Genomic DNA, 21,484 nt, shown 5'->3' with positions numbered 1-21,484 from the left:
GAACAATCAGTCTCTGAACCACTGATCTTTGTGTACAGAGAACCATTGTTGCCATACGAACGGGGTTCAGGAGCCTGAATACCGCTTTTACAGCCTTCTGCTTTCATTGTTTCTCTGCAGAGTTTATACAGTTTCTGATTACATTGCAGCTTGTGTGGTGATACCTTAGTAACTGTGTGGTTCAGGGACAGCTGCACACTTCTACGTCATTTTGCTGTCATCGTGACAGGCCTTCAAAATATCCGTAAAACATTTTCTTTGTCCTCCTTGAGATTGAGAATCTACTTCCAAAGCCAAGTACCTGCCATATAGATGCACTGTCCAGTGTAGTGGTATTGATTTTGCTGATTGTAGCTGCGATATTGAAGGAATAAGTTAGATGCTGATGTTTCTCTGCCTTTCTTTCCACATCTTGCAGAGTCACTGCTGGAAATTCTCCAGTGCTGTGAGGTTCCTCTGGCAGATGATCCAAACTGCATTGCTACGGGAGAGGGTGATAGCAACAACAGGCTCTCCTTATGGAGACTTCTCTTGTTCAAGCCCAGTTGAGCCATTTTTGGAAGGTTGCATTAGCACTGCTAATTGTGCTGGAATCTCTTTGGTGACCTTTTGAACATTTGTATCTGTCAAAATATGAGAAGTGGTCAACAATGTCTATAGCCATTCCAATCAGTAATATATTATTGTATTATATGATCTATAAGATTTTGTTCACAACTCTGTTGCATGCTGTTTCAAATGCTTTTTGAAAGTCTGTGTACACCGCATTAATGGCATGCTGGAGAATCTTTGAAGAGGCAACACAGATTAATGAGGGTAATGCCATAAATGCGGTGTACGCAGGCTTTCAAAAAGCATTTGATACAGCATGCAACAGAGTTGTGACCATTTTTTTAAGCTCATGGAATAGAAGAGACAGTAGCAGCATGAATACAAAGTTGGTTGTCTCTCAGGAAATTGAGAGTAAATGAGTATTTTTCAGCATGAAGGAAGTTTTGTAGTAGAGTTCTCCACAGGTTGGTGTTGAAATCTTTGCTCTTCCTCATGTATATTAATAACCTAGACCTTTGTATAGAGGGCACAATTTCACATGATGTAGATGATGCAATGTGAGATAGGAGGAGTGTGTCAAACTTCACAAGGACATAGGCAATTTAGTGGAATGGGCAATCAGGTCGCAAATGAAGTTCACTGCATAGAAGTGTAAAGTGATTAATTTTTGGTAAGAAGAACGTGGAGGGACAATAGAAAGCAAATAATACAATTCTTAAGGGAATTCAGGAGCCCAGGACCATGGATTTGTTTGTGCATGAGCCATTGAAAATGACAGCACAAGTTGAGAAAGCAGTTGATGAAACATGGATAACTTGGGCTTTACAATAAGGGCATAGCGTGCAAAACGACTGAGGTTATGTTGAACTTGTATAAATGCTAGTTTGGTCTCAGCTGGAATTTTGTGCTGCTTAGGAAACGTGAAGACAATGGCCTTGTGGTATTATTGCTGGATTGTTAATCCAGAGACCCAGATAAGGTTCTGAAGACTTGGGTTCAAATCCTGCCATGGCAGATGGTGTAATTTGAATTCAGTAAAATATCTGGAATTAAGAATCTAATGATGACCATAAATACATTGTCGATTGTTGGAAAAACCCATCTGGCTCATTAATGCCCTTTTAGGGAGGGAAACCGCCAACCTTACCTGGTCTAGCCTGCATGTGACTCCAGACCCACAACAATGTGGTTGACTCTGAACTGCCCTCTGGGCAATTAGGGATGGGCAATAGATGCTGCATAGCCAGTGATCCCCCTCATCCCATTAATGAATTTAAAAAAATTTGGCAAGTGTAGAAAAGGTTCACAAAATAGTTCCAGGAGTGTGAAACTTTGACACCTTTACCAATCTAAATATATTGTTGCTAAGTTTCTTGGAGTATAGAAGGCTAAGAGGAGGTTTGACAGAAATATTGAAAATCTTGAGTCCGGACAGAGTAGATGGAAAGAAAACTACTATTCTTTCTGATTGATTGAAATTATTGAGATTGAGATGGTACCAGTTTAAGGTAATAAGTGAAATAAACAATGGAGACATGAGGAAAGCTTTTTCACGCAGTGTGTCGTTTGGATCTGGGGATTGGTCACTCAGATGGCTGGACAACTTGTTCATATGATTAACCCACCACCAGTCCTGTCTGTAATGAGAAGGCAGCCCTGTGGTGACTATCTTTTATTGGGCTCTGGATACTTCCCGAGACTGTAGTGGAGACTGTTTCAATGACGGCACTCAAAGGTGTTTGCCTTCACCCTCAACATGACGATCTGATGAATTGTTCATTCAAAGAGCTGATGCAGATAAATGCCAAATGACTTCCAGTGCTGTAAAGATTTTGTGGCATATACAAGTTCATCATTGTCTGTTAGTTTTTTGTATTACATACCTCTGATACATAGAATTTGATAACCTATTATTGTTACCTTATCAATTGGAGGTGCATGTTTATTTCTGTGCTAATCCACCTCTCCAATTCTTGTGCTCTTCCACAGTACTGAGTTCACTTCTTTTTTTTTAACCAAAGCACCTTTCCTCCTCATGCTTCCTGATATTGAATCACAGCGATGCCTTTTGAACGACTTGCTTGAATAAAACTTAGACCTGTATGACATTTTTAGCATAATAGAACATTTATAGGCCTTATTTAAAAATAACATGGTTTACAACTACACTAGCAGTATTAGTGAACATTATCAAAATCTTGCTCAGATAGGTTTTAAGCATCTTAAATTGCACCTCCTATTTTTATCCAATTTGGAAAGTTGATAAACTTTGCTGTTCCTCTAGGTTACTGTTGAACTAGCTAGTAGACAGTGAAATTTGTAATGCTGTTTTGCTCTACTTCTAATTTAAAGTTCAACTAACTGAATATATGTTGTCAATTGATCTTAAGAGACATTGCTAACTGTGTATGTCAGCTCGGTCTGCTGTCTAGGTAAAAGAATCAAGGAGAAGACTTGCTGGCATGAATACTGATACAGCAGTAGGAAAACAAAATTAGGATTTTTTGTAATTGTAAACAAAGTGATTAATACAGGAAGAGAATTTCAAGCCGTACATGTCTGCCATGGCCTTTTCCCAACACCATCTTGTTGGTCTCTAACTTGATGCAGGAAGAGTTTCAGTATTGAAAGCTCAGATCATTTGTTGACTTACTCGCTTTGCTGTTTCTTCTTCCAGTTCTAGCCTTGTGAGCTAAAAATTGGGCCATCTAACCTTCACACTACATGTTACTGCAGCTTCTGTTGATGTTGCCGTTACCAGCATTATCACAGAAGTTGGGTTTATATGAAATGCAATTTCACAAACCATTAATAATCGCTAAAATTTATTACAGATGTTACTTTTTAGTGCTTGTACTGAGGGAGGCTTTTTTAAAATCATTGATTCACATCTTTTAAACCAGTTATAAAATGGATGGTTAAGTGGGAATAATTTGGATCCTTTCATGTATTCTTCAGTGAGTAAATCAAAGAAACTTCAAATGTGAAGCTTTGCTCAATGATTTGCAGATTTGAATTGTCTTCAGCTACATCTGTGGGAAAGATAAATATTTCAGCACATTGATCAGCTTTCTCAATACTTGATGAACTCAATCTTGACACATATTTTGTGCACCACCTCAAGCTGTATAAATGTGATTTTATTCATTCCTGTCTAGAAATAAAGCACAGTACTTTGAGTATAGAGAGAGGCCATTCAGCCGACACTACCTGCACAGGTGCTCACTTGGCAACAACCCTATGCCTTTGTTATACCTCCAGACATTTCAAGCTTTTTAAAAATCTTCTACTCCTCTGAAATGTTGCAGTTGATTTGAATAAACTCCTGTGCTGCATTCCCCACTCATAACACTTTATGTGGTAGGTGGGGGAATCACAAATCATTTTGATTTATCTGTCTCTCATAACTGCCCTAAAGATATGACTTTTGTTAAAAATTCAGTGTCTCATTTACCGTGAGAAAAATTAAATTGAAAATTTCTATTTAAATAGAGCTAAGGAAGAAGGAGGGTACAGTTACATGGCCCAATGCAGTCCAGAGACGACCATCCAGTAGAAAGGATGAAGAGGGACAAATCTACAGACAAATTTGAGAAAAATACCAGCCTCGTAGAGTGGGAACCAGCATTATATAATGGGAACTTCAAATACAGACTTAGTTATAGGTAGTGTAAAGGGCAGTGACAGACAAGTGTTTCTAGATTGTGTTCAGGAGAGTTTACTACAGCAGTACTTGTCCAGTCAAACAAGAAAGGATATAATGTTGGACCTGGACCTTGATCCACCTGGCCCACTTCATTTTCAAGTGTCAGTGGGTGAATATGTATGCGGTAGCGATTGTTGTATCATATGGCTCGAGATGGTGGTGGAGAGTGACTTAAAACAGTTCAGAGTAAGGCGAATCAATTGCTGGAGAGTTGCATTCAACAAAGGAAGGATAGAACTAGGTAGGATTGACTGGAACAAGAGGTTGACAGGAAGAATTGTAATTGAGCCTTCAAAGCACAGTTACATTCCCTCAAATGGGAAAGCCAGGGCAGACAACTAGAGCTCCCTGGTTGAACAAAGGAGCTTGAAATTGACTTGAGAACAAAACTGTTGATGACAAACGTAAGGCAGAAAATGCAATTGAGAATCAAGACGAATAGCATAGATGTGAAAAAGCAAATGAGAGGGGCAAAAGAGGAGTTATGGAAAAGATTAGCAACAAACATAAAGGGTACTTCCAACGGCTTCCATGGGCATATAAAAACAAAAGGGTGGTTAAAGGTGAAATAGAACCAAATAGTGAACAAAAAGGAGATTTACACATGGAGGCAAGGTCATAACTGTTCTCCTTGGAAAGAAGGAGGCTGAGAGGAGAGCTTTACAGGTTTTCAAAATCATGAGTTGGCTGGATAGTGTAGATAGGGAGGAACTGTTCCTATATGTACAAGGAACAAAATTGAGAGGGTGTAGATTTTGAAGTGAAGTGCAAAAGAAGCAAGGGTGATGTAAGAAGAAACATTTTCACAGTGAATAGTTAGTGTATAGAATGCGCTGGCTGGTAATATGGTTAGATTCATTTCGGGCATTGATTATTTGGATGAAAATAATGTGCGAAGGCAGGAGATTGGCATTAGGTGTTTGGTCATTTGAAACACTGGTGCAAACATGAGGGGCCAAATGACTACCTGTGCCACAACAATTTTGTGATTGTGAACTTCCTCCTTTAAATGGGAAGAGATTCAAAAGCATGTGTATGCAAATGTACCTCGGTATCTTTGTCAATATGCCACTGAAGACTAATATGCTGGCTCTCTAAGCAATTAGGAACATAATAGCATGCTTCTCTTCACAAGGTGATTTCAGTAGAAGAGTAGCAAAATCTGTGTTTTCTGGAGTTTCGAAGAATAAGATGTGATCTCATTGAAGCCTACAAAATATTTAAGGGGACACATACATCCTTGGCTAGAATCTGGGGACAAAATTTTAAAATATGGGTGAAGCCACTGAGGACTGAGATGAAGTGATGTCATTTTTCAGAACTTAGTGAGTCTGGACTTCTTTACCCAGTCATTGTGTCAATTTAAAGTAGTCATTGTCAGATTTCTGATTACCAATGACATAGTGATCTGGGGATAGTATGGGAATAAGGCATTGAAGTGGGTGATAAGCCATGATAATGAATCATCATGAGTCATTGAGGAGGCATGCTGGAAACCAAGCACTGCTTTTCCCAGAGTAGTCACAAAAGTTAAAGATTTTTAACATGAATGAAGTTCCCAATTTACCTGATTTTCAGACCTCGGTTAAATAGAAAGCATGGGCCAGGTATCTATACTTAATAAGAACTATTATTTATTACAAGTAATGAAACTCTAATAACAGGTAAACGGTTAAAAATGTAAGCATGCGACACTGCAGATTAAAATTCTAATTCCTTTAATCTTCACCTTCTACGTACGTGCAGGCAGGCAGGCAGACAGACAGACAATCACATTGGGAAAAACGTGTTATGGGCAGAGAGGAAAAGCTGAAACAGCAGTCTTTGTGCACAAATTCTGTTAAGTTTGTTCCTGCTGATCTGAATGTTTGTTTCCTCTTGGCTTTTCTTCCTTGAATGCTTCCAGGGGGTTGTAAGAGGTACAGGGTGGCTGGTTTGCTTGTAAAATATCTCTGATTTATCAATTAGGTCACATCATGGAGCAACTGCTCAAGGGAAAATGAACTGGTTTTCTTCAGGTTTAAAATGGGTTTTGACTACAAATAACGTTTCCTGTACTGGTGGAGTTCTAAACACCTTCTCTGTAACTTGTTCCCAGCCCCAAGCTGTTCGGGTACATGAGAGCCAATCATACGTTGTTGGCAGGTAAAAGGCTTTTGTCATCAATAACTGGTCATCAGCTCATAGAACAATCCAACTTCTTGCCACTTTGCTGCCCTTGTACGCAAACCCTCGGCTCCAGTTTTTCTGCAGCCACTTCAGTTACTGCAAATTCAAACAGCTATGCAAACACACGTTTGATCTGGGTGACAGGTTATTTGTTTTCAAACCTTGCAGCCATTTTCTCAAAACCAGTTTTAAGAGATTTCTTTCTTATTTCGGTCAGCAACTTTTGAAAAGCACAGAAATAGAGTTATGGCTCTTAGAGCATACAGGAGCAGACCAGATGGATTACCCCAATGCTTCTATTTTCTCTTGTCCTGAATTTGGTTCAAGTTACCCTATTGTCTCATAACTACCCTCATCCCTGATATCATCCTAGAGAATCACATGGCTACAGTATTCTTTCTAGAATGAAATAATTGAACTTATTATCTTGACGCTTTGCTTTTAATATTGCTTGGAGGATTTGCATTTTGAAGGATTGTGGGAAAAGAAATTTATTTCAAGTTTGTGGCCATACCTGGAGTGATCTCTTTAAAAATTGCAAGTTCATTATAGATGCTGCAGTTTTCTTTCAACAAGACTTCCTAGAAATAGCATAACTGAATGTAATTACTTGCTTTGCTGTAGACTCCTGCTGGGACTGTTTTGAACAGTGACTGGCATTCTCGTATTATCTCACTCAGTTGGTGAGGTGCCTGCTGAGAACAAGTTGATCATCTGATCACTCCCATCTCCTAAAAGCAAAGCTTCTTCAGTTCAGGTTGAAACTTAGTTATTCTTCCAAAAACTTTTTTTGAAAACATCTCAATATTGTATTTCCTGAGCAAGCTGTGCAGGGCTTCAGATACAACTGTATGACCAGTGACTTGACCATATCTCCGAACATCGGAATAAGAGTCCCAGATATCCTGTGCTTAAATCTTTTGACTTAAAGAATAGCTCAATGATCAGTTTTTTTTAAAATGCCAGTCTCTGCAGAAATTATGTTTTCTTTCTTTGCCCTGAAGTGTGTTTGTATTTGCAGGTGTGTTTTGATGATATTTATAAGGGTGAGCATTTATTCTTGCATATTACTAGCGATGTTAATAAATCAATTCAATTTTAATTGGGTTTATTACAAAACCTGGTTGATAGATCTCATTGTTTAAAGCCTTGCTGAGATAAGATATTTTGTTGGTCATCATGGTAAATGGAGCATGTGCTTGCATTTTCTGTTGTGACCTGTGAAGTAGTGGGACTAGGTCAATGGTGCAGTCCTTCAACCTTAGTCTTCACAAACATATACAAGAAAGTGTTATATTATATTGGTTTAAATTCTTCATATCTGAGCTTTTCATTGATTATTCTGGCTGGCTGGCTGTCTGGCTGGCTGTCTGTCCCCCAGCTCCCTATTCCCCATCCACCTATTGTATCTTGCTAAATGAGCACACGTTGAGATTCTGTCTCAAATAATTAAAAGTTCCATTGCGCTCTTCTGTCGGTTTTACCACTGCATTTTCCATTGGCAGTGTGCAACATCAAAGGTCTGCTCAAATCCTAGTTAAGTATTGCTGAAAAATGGCACTTTTTTATCTAAGCTTTTCAACGAGACCTGAGTGTCCTTGTGCACCAGTCACAAAAGTGAAAATGCAGGTGCAGCGGGCAGTGAAGAAGGCCAGTTGTATATTCCCCTTAACTGTGAGAGGATTCAAGTATAAGAGCAGAGATGTCTTCATAAAATTGCACAAGGGCTTGGTGAGCCCAAATTGGGAATATTATGTACAGTTTTGTGCTTTACTGGGATAGGAAATTTGTCTATGTAGATAGGACAACAACTGTTTACCAGAATAATTCCTAGGATGGCAGAACTGACACGCAATGAGATACCAGATCAGTTAGAACTATGTTCACTGAGGGGAAACTCGTGGAAACCTATAAAATTCTAACAGGACCAGACAGGGTAAATGTAGAAAGGATGTTCCTGATGACTGAGGAGTCCAGAACCAGGCTATTTAAGACTGAGGTGAGGAGAAATGCCTTTACCCAGAGTCTGGTGAACCTCAGAAATTCTGACTACAGAAAGCAGTTGAGGCCAAAACATTGAATGTTTTCACCTAGGAGTGTTAGAAATGGTGCTTAGGAGAATGGCTCCGCCTGCCTGTCTCTTTTCTATGTTTCTAAGGTGGCTGACCTTTTGGAGAGTAATTCATTTAGAGAGTGTAGGATCTAGGTCTTCATAAACGGATGTGTTGAGTACAAGAGGAAGGCTGTTAGGCTGAACCTTTTTCTTAAACCTTGCATGGCTACACCTGGAGTACTATGTCCAGTTCTGGTCACTACACTTGAGGAAGGATAATGGTCCTTGAGAGGGTGCAGATGAGATTTACTGGAAGAGTTTTAGGAGTGGAGGACTTTTTTAGTTTCAAGTTTATGGTGGAGATTGAGATTGGAAGTTTGAGCAGAAGAGTTTGAAGGTAGGGAGAAAGATACAAGATTAGGACAGGTTTGGATAAGGTAAACAAGCGTGTTTCCTCATGGGACAATCTTAAACAAGATGTCATAGCTTGCCGCTAAGGGGTAGCAGATTTAAAACAAATGAGGATAAGACCTCAAAAGTCTTCAGTCGGTGGAATTCATTAGCCTGCAGTGTGTTGGATGCCGAGACACTGAGTTTGAATTGGACAGGTTTTTAATTAGCAGTGGGTTAAAAGGTTATGGGCAATGGACAGGCAAGTGGAGTTCAGGCCAAGATGAGATCTGCCATGATCACATTTATTAAATGGAGCAGGCTCAAGGGGTTATATCACCTATTGTTGCTCCTAGTTATGTTGATGTATAAATGAGAGCAACCTGTTCCCATTTGAGGAATGCGATTGATTGGACTGCTGTACAAGAGAGCATGCATAGACTCGATAGGCTGACTGGCTTCCTTTCTTGTTGCAAATAACTCAACAATTCTGTGAGGACCGAACACTTGACATCTAATGAAATACATTAAATGTTTGTTGAAAATAAACAACATTTGAGAGTGAATGTGAGCTGGGTATAATTCATAAGTACTTATGTAAAGGTGAATTTGCCAAAGAAAGTAGATGGAAAACACAGTATGAAACTGAATAGGTATGAATAAAATATTTATTTTTAGTTATATGGGGAGATTGCATTTGGGTATTGCAGAAAAATAAGAGACATTTGGAGTGCTGGTGTGATGCTAGATATCTAAGCGTATGTCCTGAAGACTGATGGATTGTATGAATCACAACAATGATTCGCTACAAACAAGGTACCAGCCACACCCAACAGCCCAGGTATGCAAAAGTCTGTATCCAACATTAGGTATGATTCTGAAATCGGACAACATTGACTGGATAACCTTGAGTACGCAAAGAATTAAGTCAACAGCCAATTTAGCATTCTTGGTTAGGTTTGCAGTGTGGCACTTGCATTTACTGGAAACTGCATATATTAACACACAGGGCACTGTTTTTCCTGATACATATTCATGATCTGGATCTTGAACAATTGCAAGGACAGTTTCAAAGTTTGCAGAGGACACTATCTTGGAGAATTGTAAGTTGTGTGAGGAGAACAACGTGGAAATAACATTGACAAGTTGGTGGAATGAACAGTTAGGTGGCAAATGAGGTTCAATGCAGAGAAGCGTGATGTGATGCACTGTAGTAGAAAGAACACTGAAAAATATAAGTACTACAATTTTACATGGGGTGCTGTAGCAGAGAGACACGAATCAATATGTGCTCAGATCATTGAATGTGGCAGGACAGGTGGAGAAAGCAGTCAAAATAAACACAATATCCTCACCTTTGAGGTCAGAAATCTCACGACACCAGGTTATAGTCCAACAGGTTTATTTGAAACACAAGCTTTTGGAGTCTCGCTCCTCCTTGGGATGTTAGAGAAGTAGCATCAGACACAGAATTTATAAGCAAAAGATCAAAGGGTCATAGAACTGATGCAAATGTATTGAACAAACCTAAGATGGCTGTTAAATCTTTAATCAGTTAGAATGGAGGTGCAGGTTTCAATTGATTAATATGCAAATCTTACAAATCTTCCATTCCCTTCATTGTTCGGTGTTCCAGGCAATATAGTTCTAATTGGTCCAGTCTCCCGTGTCAGTCCTGCCATCCTAGGGATTATCCTGGGAAACCTTGGTTGCACTTTGTCCATAGTTGAACATCCATCCTTTGTTAAGCAGACCAAAACTGCACCTGGTATTCCAGGTGTGGTCTCAGCAAGACGCTATGAAATTGCAGCAAGACATCCCTGCTTCTGAACTCAAATCCTATACTCTCTGTATAGGAATGTACCACTTGCCTTCTTGACTGCCCGCTGCACCTACATGTTTACTTTCAGTGACTAGTGTACACGGACACACAGGTCTTGTTGAATCTGCCCCTTTCCCAACCTATCACCATTTGGATAATCCATCTTCCTGTTTTTGCTACCCAAGTGAATAACCACACATTTATCCACGTAACCTTTTATCTACCCTGCATTTACTTATTTAACTTGTCCAAATCAAGCCAGAGCATCTCTGTATCCTCTTCACAGTTCACCTTCCCACCCAGCTTTGTGTTGTCTACAAATTTGGAGATATTACATTTCATCTAAATTATTAACACATAATGTGAATAGCTGGGGTCCATCCCCGTGGGACCCCACTAGTAATTGACTGCTTCATGGAAGAAGATCTGTGTATTCCTACTGTGTTTCCAGTCTGTTGCTGAGTTCTCAATTTATATCAGTACACTACCCCCAACCCCATGTGCTTCAATTTTGCTAATCTCTTGTGTGGGACCGTAATGAAAGCCTTCTGAAGGTCCAATTAAATTAATTTTTACTGGATTTCCCCTTATCAATCCCACTAACACATCCACTCAGTTTCATTAGATTTATCAAGCATGATTTCCCTTGCATAAATCAATGCTGACTCTGTCCAATCCTGTCACTGTTTTCTCAGTTCTCTGCTGTTAACTGTCTTATTATGGGCTCTGTCTCTTTCGTCATTACTGATCTCAGGCTAACCAGTCTATAATTTTCTCTCTCCCTACGTATTTAAATGCTGGGGTTACATTAGCTACCCTCCAATCCACAGGAACTGCTCCACCAATACAGAATCTTGAAAGATGGCCAGTCTTGCTTCCACTTTCGAGAGTACCATTTCATTAAGAACTTTGGAATAGAGATTATTGGGCCCTGAAGATGAATTCAAAATCTCAATACACATGACCTCACCCTAACTTCACCCTGCACTCCTCCACAAAACCCCCCAAGCTTCCTCTATTCCTCGCCATTTGTTTAAGACTGCACCTTCAAATCTGCATTGCATTTCTGTAGTCCTTCCACAGAAATGTGATCTCTTTCATACAAAAACAAATGGCGTATGAAATTCCATCTGCCTCTTGTCAGCCTAATAAAATGCAAAAGAACTGCGGATGCTGTAATTAGGAATAAAAAGAAGTTGTTGGAAAAGCTTAGCAGGTCTGGCAGCATCTGTGAAGAAAAAATAGTTTCAAAAAGTTAACTGATTTTTTTTTTCTTCACATGCTGCCAGACCTGCTAAGCTTTTCCAACAACTTCTGTTTTTATTCTGCTAGCCGGTCTGTCCTGTGGCAAGCAGTTTGTATCATGCTGACTATCTGCCATACATCAGTGTTTGGGATCCTGAGTAAATTTTGAAAGTTTACTTGATATTCTAAGTTGTTTGCAACAATACTCAGTAATTCTAAGTTATTTATAAAGGAAATTTACTGATCCATGGTGAACACAACTGAAATATGCTCTGTATTATGTCCTCAACTGGTTTTCTTTGTTCACAGTTGACATTGGACTTCAATTCCTTCAGCCTGTTTTGCTAAGCAGCTTTTTATATGAATTTTTTTCAAATGCTTCCTTAAAATTCACACCAGCAATATCCATTGTATTGCCTTTATCAACTTTGTTACTTGATGAAAAAATGCCTTTAGGTTAGTTCACTGTGATATGCCTTTTAAAAATCTATGCTGGTTATTTATAATCACCTCATTGCATTGGCTTGCTTAATACAACTGGTATTTAAATTTGATATGTTTAAAGAAGACTTGGAAATAATGAGGAACAAAAACAGAAGTTGCTGGAAAAGCTCAGCAGGTCTGGCAGCATCTGTGAAGAGAAATCAGTGTTAACGTTTCAGGTCCAGTGACACGTCAAAGAACAAGGAAAATTACAGCACAGGAACAGGCCCTTCGGCCCTCCAAGCCTGCGCTGATCCAGATCCTCTATCTAAACCTGTCGCCTATTTTCCAAGGATCTGTATCCCTCTGTTCCCTGCCCACTCATGTATCTGTCTAGATACATCTTAAATGATGCTATCGTGCCCGCCTCTACCACCTCCACTGGCAACGCGTTCCAAGAACCCACCACCCTCTGCGTAAAGAACTTTCCGTGCGTATCTCCCTTAAACTTTTCCCCTCTCACCTTGAAATCTTGACCCCTAGTAATTGAGTCCCCCACTCTGGGGGGAAAAAGCTTTTTGCTATCCACCCTGTCTATACCCCTCATGATTCTGTAGACCTCAATCAGGTCCCCCCTCAACCTCTGTCTTTCTAATGTAAGTAATCCTAATCTACTCAACCTCTTCATAGCTAGCGCCCTCCATACCAGGCAACATCCTGGTGAACCTCCTCTGCACCCTCTCCAAAGCATCCACATCCTTTTGGTAATGTGGCGACCAGAACTGTACGCAGTATTCCAAATGTGGTCGAACCAAAGTCCTATACAAGTGTAACATGACCTGCCAACTCTTGTACTCAATACCCTGTCCGATGAACGAAAGCATGCCGTATGCCTTCTTGACCACTCTATCGACCTGCGTTGCCACCTTCAGGATACAATGGACCTGAAAACCCAGATCTCTCTGTGCATCATTTTTCCCCAGGGCTTTTCCATTTACCGTATAGTTCAGTCTTGAATTGGATCTTCCAAAATGCATCACCTCGCATTTGCCTGGATTGAACTCCATCTGCCATTTCTCTGCCCAACTCTCCAATCTATCTGTATGCCGCTGCATTCTCCGACAGTCCCCTTCACTATCTGCTGCTCCACCAATCTTCGTGTCCTCAGAACCCGGACTGGACCCGACCTGAAACATTAACTGATTTCTTTTTTCTTTATTCTTTACAGATGCTGCCAGACCTGCTGAGCTTTTCCAGAAATATCCATGTTATTGTCCCTGATTTAAGGCATCTGCAGTTCTTGTAGTTAAAAATAATTGAGGTTTATTTTGCAAAGTAATTTATGAATTTCTCTTTTTGACTTTGTGTACTAAGTTGTTCTGTTCGTGGATTAAACAAAAGACTCTGGAGAAAACCTCTTGAGACATGTTCACACCAATGATAATGATGTTGCTTCAGAGAATGATCAACTTCTGTAATTTGATTTGAGATTCACTTCTCTCATGTTGTTTTACTTTGTTACAGTTAGTTGCTGGAAGTGTTGTAATGTCATTTGAAGAGGTTTGCCCAGAAAGAATTGACCTGATTCACAAGAATTACCGCAAGCTGTGTAACCTGTTGGTAGATGTGGAGGAGTGGGGACAAGTTGTTATAATCAACATGCTCACTCGCTATGCACGAACACAGTTTGTAAGTCCATGGAAAGAGGTGAGTATTGTGCTGGGGAAAGAATTCTCTTTTCATTGCTTCACAAGCTTGTATGTTAATTAATTGTCTCAATGCTTTGAGAGGCTTCTAAAAATGAGGCAAGCCTCACTCTGTCTGCATATTGAAAAGAAAAAGCCTGATTATATTTTGAATTGGCTATGAATATTAATAAAAGGGCTTTATTGAGCTTCCATCACCAAATAGGTAGCTATTAGGTTCTAATAATTTATAGCGATCATAAAATTACTTACTTTTGCTGTTATTAAATACTATTTTCTACGTAATGCTACTTGTATTACATTGGATAACAAAAAATGAACTGCCCCTGTAAACTAAACAGCTTCCAATATTTTGGAACTTCTCAGAGGAAATGAAAATATCCAACTTCATGGCTAATAATGTGTTAAGTGCCAAATGTATCTCTTGGTTAAAGGCTGAATTAGCAGTTAAAGTATTCTGCAGAAATGAATCACGGAAGAAAATTCCAAGTGGATGGTTAAATGTTCCCCTTCCACATCCTCCTTAGCTTAGCAAACCCTACAGTCATCTTTCACCTTTTCCTTCATGCATTTTTTCTAATCCATTAAATCTGTGTATAACACCCATATCCTTAGCTTATGAAAATATTCTCCGATTTCCCTTCAAAGATTTGATACCTGTCTCACTGTTCCCTGTATTTTGCTTCTTTTAAGATACCAGGTTATGAACATAGCTTAAAAAAAATCATGATTGTGGACTATGTGCAACATGTATTTAACCAAAACAATGCAAACACAGAGAATCCTGGAGAAATTTGGCAGATCTTGCAGCAAGTGTGTAGTGAGAAACAAAGTTAATGTTTTTATTCCTGTATGATACTTTTTAAATTTTTTAAAGTACAGAACTCTATTTTGGTTTTTGTATCAATTAAGTAGTTGGCAAAACTCAGCGGTTCTGGCAGCATCTGTGAGAAGAAGGCAGAAGTTTTGTTTTGCGCTGGACTCAAAATGTTAACTCTGCTGTTCCCACAAATACTGCCAGACCTGCTGATTTTTCTCCAGAAATTTCTGGTTTTATTTCCGATCTCCAGCATCTGCAATTCTTTGTATCTAACCAATGTAGGACAACTCTGCTTAACTTTGTAAACAATGTTGGAAAGTTGACTGCATGTCTAAAGATGGTCTTGGCGAGGGGCAGCAAATAACTTCAGTTATGAGGCCAACTGGATCCTTGAGGGACATTGAAAGTAACGGTGAAATTTGACGTGAAGCCATTGCTTTAGTTGCAATGGCTATGATGGGCTAGGTCGAAATGGATTCAAATTAAATGCACATTTTAGCTAATTTGATTCAAGAAATCACTTTTTTTTTTTGAACAGAATTTAGTAGTAACTGTCTTGTATTTTTGGGTACTTCCTTAAGTAGAAACATTATATCCCACAATGGATTTTTTGATTTAGAAGGGAATTGAGGCTTAATTGGAGCAGGTAGGAAAGTGGATCAAAGCAGTCATGATCACCAGCTGAATATTTGAGTAGTGTTCTGAAGAATGGTCACTGAAACATTAACTCACCTTCCTGTCCACAGATGCTGCAAGATTTGTTGAGTTATACAGGCAATTTCTGTTTTTGTTTCTGATTTCTAGCATCTGCAGTTCTTTGCTTTTTCTTTTTGGAGCAGGCTTGCTGTGTTGAATGGCAAACTTTGCTCCAAACTTGCATTTTTCTTTTTGTTGTACACAATATCGAACATATTAATCTCTGTCTAGTTTCCATTTGTTTCTAAATAAAATCTCCCAACGTGCTCAATTTTTCCAAATGGCTGTAGGTTTTCATTTTTGGTACCTTCATTGTAAATGTTTCTTTACTTTATTGAAAGTATCTAGTAAAAGCCACTGAAACAAATGAATGTGCAAGGCAAAAAGTTGCATTAAAATTATGCAAACCTTAAAAAAAAAATTACCTAATGTTTTTGCGTAAACATTGCTTTATAGATTTGACTTCTCAGCATCAAGCTGTAAATCTACTACCATGTTCTAGGTGACAATTAAACGTCTATTAACTAGACAGCGGTCATATCAATTATGGTATTTTTTGTAATTTTTCTTAAATGACAACTTTTATGATGAATATTCGAGCCTAAGTAAAGGCGATTACACAGTGCAGTACTTTGAATTCATAGTGCTGTCAAAGCAAAGACCGATTGACTTTATATTTACATATTAATGAGAAGATTTGTTAACGGGGTGCTTTACTAAAAGAAAATAAAGGCATATTTATAAGTTCTGACATTTATAAATGGAGCTGATGCAGGAAAATGGAAATTGTGCCTTTTTACATTAATAAATTTGGGAGACTAATAAAATTAACGTTTTCAAATTTTGTAAATGTTATAAAAATACTGCTATTAAAGGAAGTGCTCAAGTTGAAAGGTACATAAATCTACAATATTGAATAACTATTTGTCTTTAAAAATACATTGAGTGTTAACAATGAAGGATTAAGACAAAGTTTGAGAAAAATATTTAAGCCTTTGGTAGAATGCGGCATTACTTTTGCAGAGAGAATACTAGCATTGTGAAAATAACATCTAAAGTTCTCTTATAATTGTAAAAAGCGTGTTTAACAATTTTCAGATTTGAAATGTGTTATTTTTGAAACTGGGTAAAGAGAATTTTTGTGCACCATATGCAGTGAAGTTGTTTCTAAACAAAATCTCCCAACGTGCTCAATTTTTCCAAATGGCTGTAGTTTTTCATTTTTGGTACCTTCATTGTAAATGTTTCTTTACTTTATTGAAAGTATCTAGTAAAAGCCACTGAAACAAAGTGGTTATAAATATTGCCTGATAAATAAACAGTTTTTGATTTATTTAAGCACATTTTAGCTAATTTGATTCAAGAAATCACTCATTTTTTTGAACAGAATTTTGTCCAGCACAATGTTAAAATATAATCCATTAAAGCATTCTGCGGTTGAGGTGACGAGCTCATTGAACTTTGCTCTCAAGGCTTGCAACAAAGTGTTTGATCTGTTCCTGGCTTATGTGTTTTTGTCCATCTATTATTGATCAGTTATTCAAGGAAATTTATTTGAAAGTGGATCCATTTCAGGAATGTTAACTTTCAGTACCCGCTTTGACACTCAAGGATATTCTAATTATCAAATGTGTGATGCTGCTGCTTCTGGAGTTCACACTTGGCATGATCTCAGCAGTGCAGCTTTCCTTTTTCCAGGAAATGTTCAGACCAAAGAGTGAATTTTTAATATAAGATATATTTTTCTGAAGACGGGTCTCGACCCGAAACGTCAGCTTTCCTGCTCCTCTGATGCTGCTTGGCCTGCTGTGTTCATCCAGCTCTATACCGTGTTATCTCAGCTTCTCCAGCATCGGCAGTTCCTACTATCTCAGTGAATTTTTAATCTTGGGTTTCAAAAGTTGTTCAATTTTGGCTAAGAATTAGAATTGAAAAGTCTTAAAATTAGATTAGATCCAATTGTAAAGATCATTAGGGCTGTTGGAAACAATTGCAATAGGTACTTCTAAGCAGCTAAGATTGTGAAGAGCGTAGAGAAGTCAGTAATGCAGATTGGAAGCCTGTGAAATTGATTTGCTGAGTGTTTATTGTGTAAGCTTGAAGGAAATTTCATGAGTTGCGTACATTCAATGGGTAGCATAGTTATCTGCCACAGGAATGTGCCAAATAAACCTGCAAGCATAAATTAACTATATTTTGAATGACAATTCTACATTGAATATGGTTGGGTGAGTAGAATGTATTTCCTTTTCTGATCATGTACTATAATAACATCATCAGTATAATATGAACGTGGGCCTCAGTACTGCTCCTGTGTTCTGACTCTGATATCCTTCGTTTTGATCTTCAGAAAAATGGAGAGAAAGAGAAACTTGTTTTTAATATGGAATTGTCTTAATGTTATTATTAAACCAGGTCAACTAACTGTTCTGAGTTACTGACATTGGCACTGGCAGAGGACTGAACTAAACAGCAGTGAGGCAAAAAGATGGCTGATACATTCTAGTTTTAAGACTGCCTTCAGTTGATTTACCTCCATTATATAATTTCAATAAATGTACTTTTGAGTTTTTAAAGAAAGGATTTTCGATATCCTTTAAATATTTTGGCATGTTGAGAGTGAAGCACATTCATTGAGTATCAAGGCAAGCTGATTTTCAAATGAATTGCACGGAATTTTGGAAACAAAAATAGAAATTGCTGGAAAAGGTCAGCAGGTCTGGCAGCATCCATGAAGAGAAACCAGAGGTAATGTTTCGGGTCTGGTGACCCTTTCTCAATTGGGATCTTGGCGAGGAGGCAATGTGTGATAATCTATTTGTGGGACTGAGTGACATGCTTGTTTTCCTAATTTGAATGTTTATGTATGCAGTACCCATAAAATTTGTCCCGTATTTGGTTAACCTGCTTTGAATCATCTAGCCGTTCTGTGTCTTCACCTCCCTTCAGTATGATATTGAATAGTAGTTTGCTGTTTCACCTGTACAATTCATAATTCTCACTTTTAAGAGCCCAACAAGCTGAAGGTTGCATCTCCTGATGGTTGTTTTGCTTTAGCATCCATTCTTGATTAAACAACTTCTGTTTGGTGATCATGCTTTTGTGTAGTGCTCTGACACTTTTTTTCTCCTATGTAAGAGACTGATTAAGAAACTGGTGGTCAGTAAAATCAGACCTAAAGTGTACACAGTTGGTGACCATAACTTGTTTAATTCACAGTATACAATATGGTATTGCATAGTGGAAGAAAATACACATGCGTGTTTGCTGAACTAGCCAAGGGTGAAGCTTAAAAAGATTTAGGGATGGTAATAGACTTGGCACTTAAGTTGTCCACTTGTGTAGCAGCAATCAATGAAGGAAACAGAATGATGAATTGTACAAGTGGAGCAGTAGAATATAAGCCAAAGTGTAATGCTGAAACTATGCATTGCTTTGGTCAAAGTGTTCTTTTGTGTGCTGTTGGTTTCAGTTACTGAGGAGAAAAAGTAATATTGAAACCCTGAAAAAGCTTCCAAGAAGAGATGTGAGAATGATTCCTAGTGTGTAAATATTTAATTACAATGGAAGATAATTAAACTCATGCTCTACAGTCTTGAAGACAGTCATTTGAATGGAAGTCTGGGAGAGTTACTAATTATGTTGTAACTTGGATGCATTTTGGGTTCACAATAATGAAAGATAAAAGCCAGGACTGATGACATGCAATCAGCAATTGCGACTTGGAAAAAAATTTGCTAGTTAATGTGATTGATAGAAAGCTATTGTTAACGTTTGAAAGACAGTGGAATCCTATGCATGTATGTTGCAAAGGGTAATTTTAGCTAGATTGAGATCAGATGGTCAGAATCTTAGTTATATGTGCTATGTGATTTTTATTGGGAAGGTCATTAAAATTAAGCATCTATGTTGATTTTGAACCTGCTATATAGAAAATTTAGTAATTAAAATTTAAAAGTTTAGGGCAAAGCATCATACTGATGTACTACAAAGCATCAAGTGTCAGTATTTGAAGTAAGATGTATCTTCATTTTTGAGCAGATTCTGGCTGTGAATTTAATTTTTGCTTCGAGGTAGCACTAATACCCTGATGGAAAATAACCAATTGGTGCTGGTGATCAATATCATTTCTTAGATGGGTAGATCAATATGTCCTATTGCATGAAAGTACTCCAGGGAAACCCTCTGTAAAAACCCTAAGAGATTACATTGTCATTGATCCAAATTGTCTCCAATCATGCATGGCAAATGCTATACAGGGGATTTTATATAGTTTTCACATGAAGTACAGTGAGTTTATAGTTTACGGATATAGCTACAGCCATGTTGCTAGCAATGAATTGTTGTTCATATCAGATGATCCTATTGTCCAAATTGCACATGTCTTTAGATACATCCTACAATCTTGCTTTGTTTCATATCGTAAAAGTAGAATTTAAAGTGCAACCCTCTTGACATTGAATGATAGGTGACTGGACATTTTTAGGTGATGAAGACAGACTATGAAGTGGTCCCTTTGCAATAATGAACAGATGAATGAGGAAAAGGAATAAACCATTCAGCTTCTTGAGCTGTTGCGCCCTTTTCAAATGTAACCTCAAATCCACATTCTGACCTACCCCGATGACCTCCTGCCACCTTGTTTAACAAAAAATCTAGCTACCTCAACCTTAAAATATTCAAACACTTGGCTTCTACCACCTTTTCAGGAATACAGTTCCATGGACTCTTGGCCATCCTGAACAGAAAATTTCATAATCTGTTTTAATTCCCTTTAGCACATCACTTATTATATCTTGCCCATCTGGAAAAAAATTGCATTCATACCAACTCTCTGCTTGCTGTCAGCCAGTCTTCTGTCTATACCAGTATGCTACTTCCCCTCCTCCATGAGATTTTATTTTCACAAATAAGCTTTGATATGAAGCCTTCTCAAATGCCTTTGGGAGACCAACACATAGTGACCTCCAATAATTACTCATTGCTCTTCCCTGGTGATTGTGATTTTGCTGAGTTCCTCCTTTCCTTCTATTTCATAGTTCATAGCTGTCTCTGGGATGTTACTTGTATCCTTACAATGAAGACTTTTGTAAAGTGCCCGTCAGTGTGACTTTTCGAATGGGAAATCATGTGTGATAAGCTTGGAGCATTTTTTTTAAAGAAGTTGCTAACAACAATAATAAAGGAGAGCCAACAGACATAGTATATTTAGATTTTAAGAAGGTATTTGATAAAGTCTCCCACAGAAGGCTGGTTGGAAAGATTAAATCACAGATGTAATGTACTGGCATGGGTACAGTAAACAACAGACAAATAACTGTGGATGCTGGAAATCTGAAACAAAATCAAATTGCTGGAGAAACTGAGCAGGTCTGGCAGCATCTGTGGAGAGAAAGCAGAGTCGATGTTTCATGTTCAGTGATGCTTCAGAACTGGATCTAAAGTGCTGATTCTGCTATCTCTTCACAGATGCTGCCAGACCTGCTGAGTTTCTCCAGAAACTTCTGTTTTTTCATATGGGTACAGGATTAACTAACAGAAAACAGTAGATAAATTGGGCATTCTCATGTTGGCAGGCTGTGACTGGGATATTGTTTGGGCTTCAGCTGTTCACAGAATGGATCAATGATCTGGAGGTGGGGACCAAATGGTATATTTCCAAACCTGAAAATGATACATTGCTAAGTGGGAATGTGTGTTGAGAGGATGTAAAACTGTTTCAGGAGGATTTGGATATGTTTAGTTAATGGGCAAGAATATGGCATATGAAATATAATATGAAACAATGCAAGGTTATCGATCTCTGGTAGGAGAAACAGATGTGCAAGGAAAATATAGGTGTACAAAGGGATTTGGAAGTTGTTGTCGTTAAGTCACTGAAGGCTAACAGAAGGTTAATCAC

The 21,484-nt window shown here is 38.3% G+C and overlaps 1 protein-coding gene across 1 annotated transcript in view; it reads left to right on the top strand.

Moving 5' to 3' along the window:
* ap3b1a (adaptor related protein complex 3 subunit beta 1a) overlaps positions 1–21,484 on the top strand; it is a 290,460-nt gene that overhangs the window by 95,525 nt on the left and 173,451 nt on the right. Inside the window, exon 7 of the mRNA XM_048593837.1 lies at positions 13,885–14,067. Within this exon, the coding sequence (XP_048449794.1) occupies positions 13,885–14,067 (183 nt within the window). The remainder of the gene's footprint in view (positions 1–13,884; positions 14,068–21,484) is intronic.

Source organism: Rhincodon typus, chromosome 3, assembly GCF_021869965.1.
Source record: "Rhincodon typus isolate 14 chromosome 3, sRhiTyp1.1, whole genome shotgun sequence".
In the NCBI taxonomy this organism is placed as follows: domain Eukaryota; kingdom Metazoa; phylum Chordata; class Chondrichthyes; order Orectolobiformes; family Rhincodontidae; genus Rhincodon; species Rhincodon typus.
Note: the sequence above shows the minus strand (reverse complement) of the source record. Positions and strands in the feature narration are given on the sequence as shown.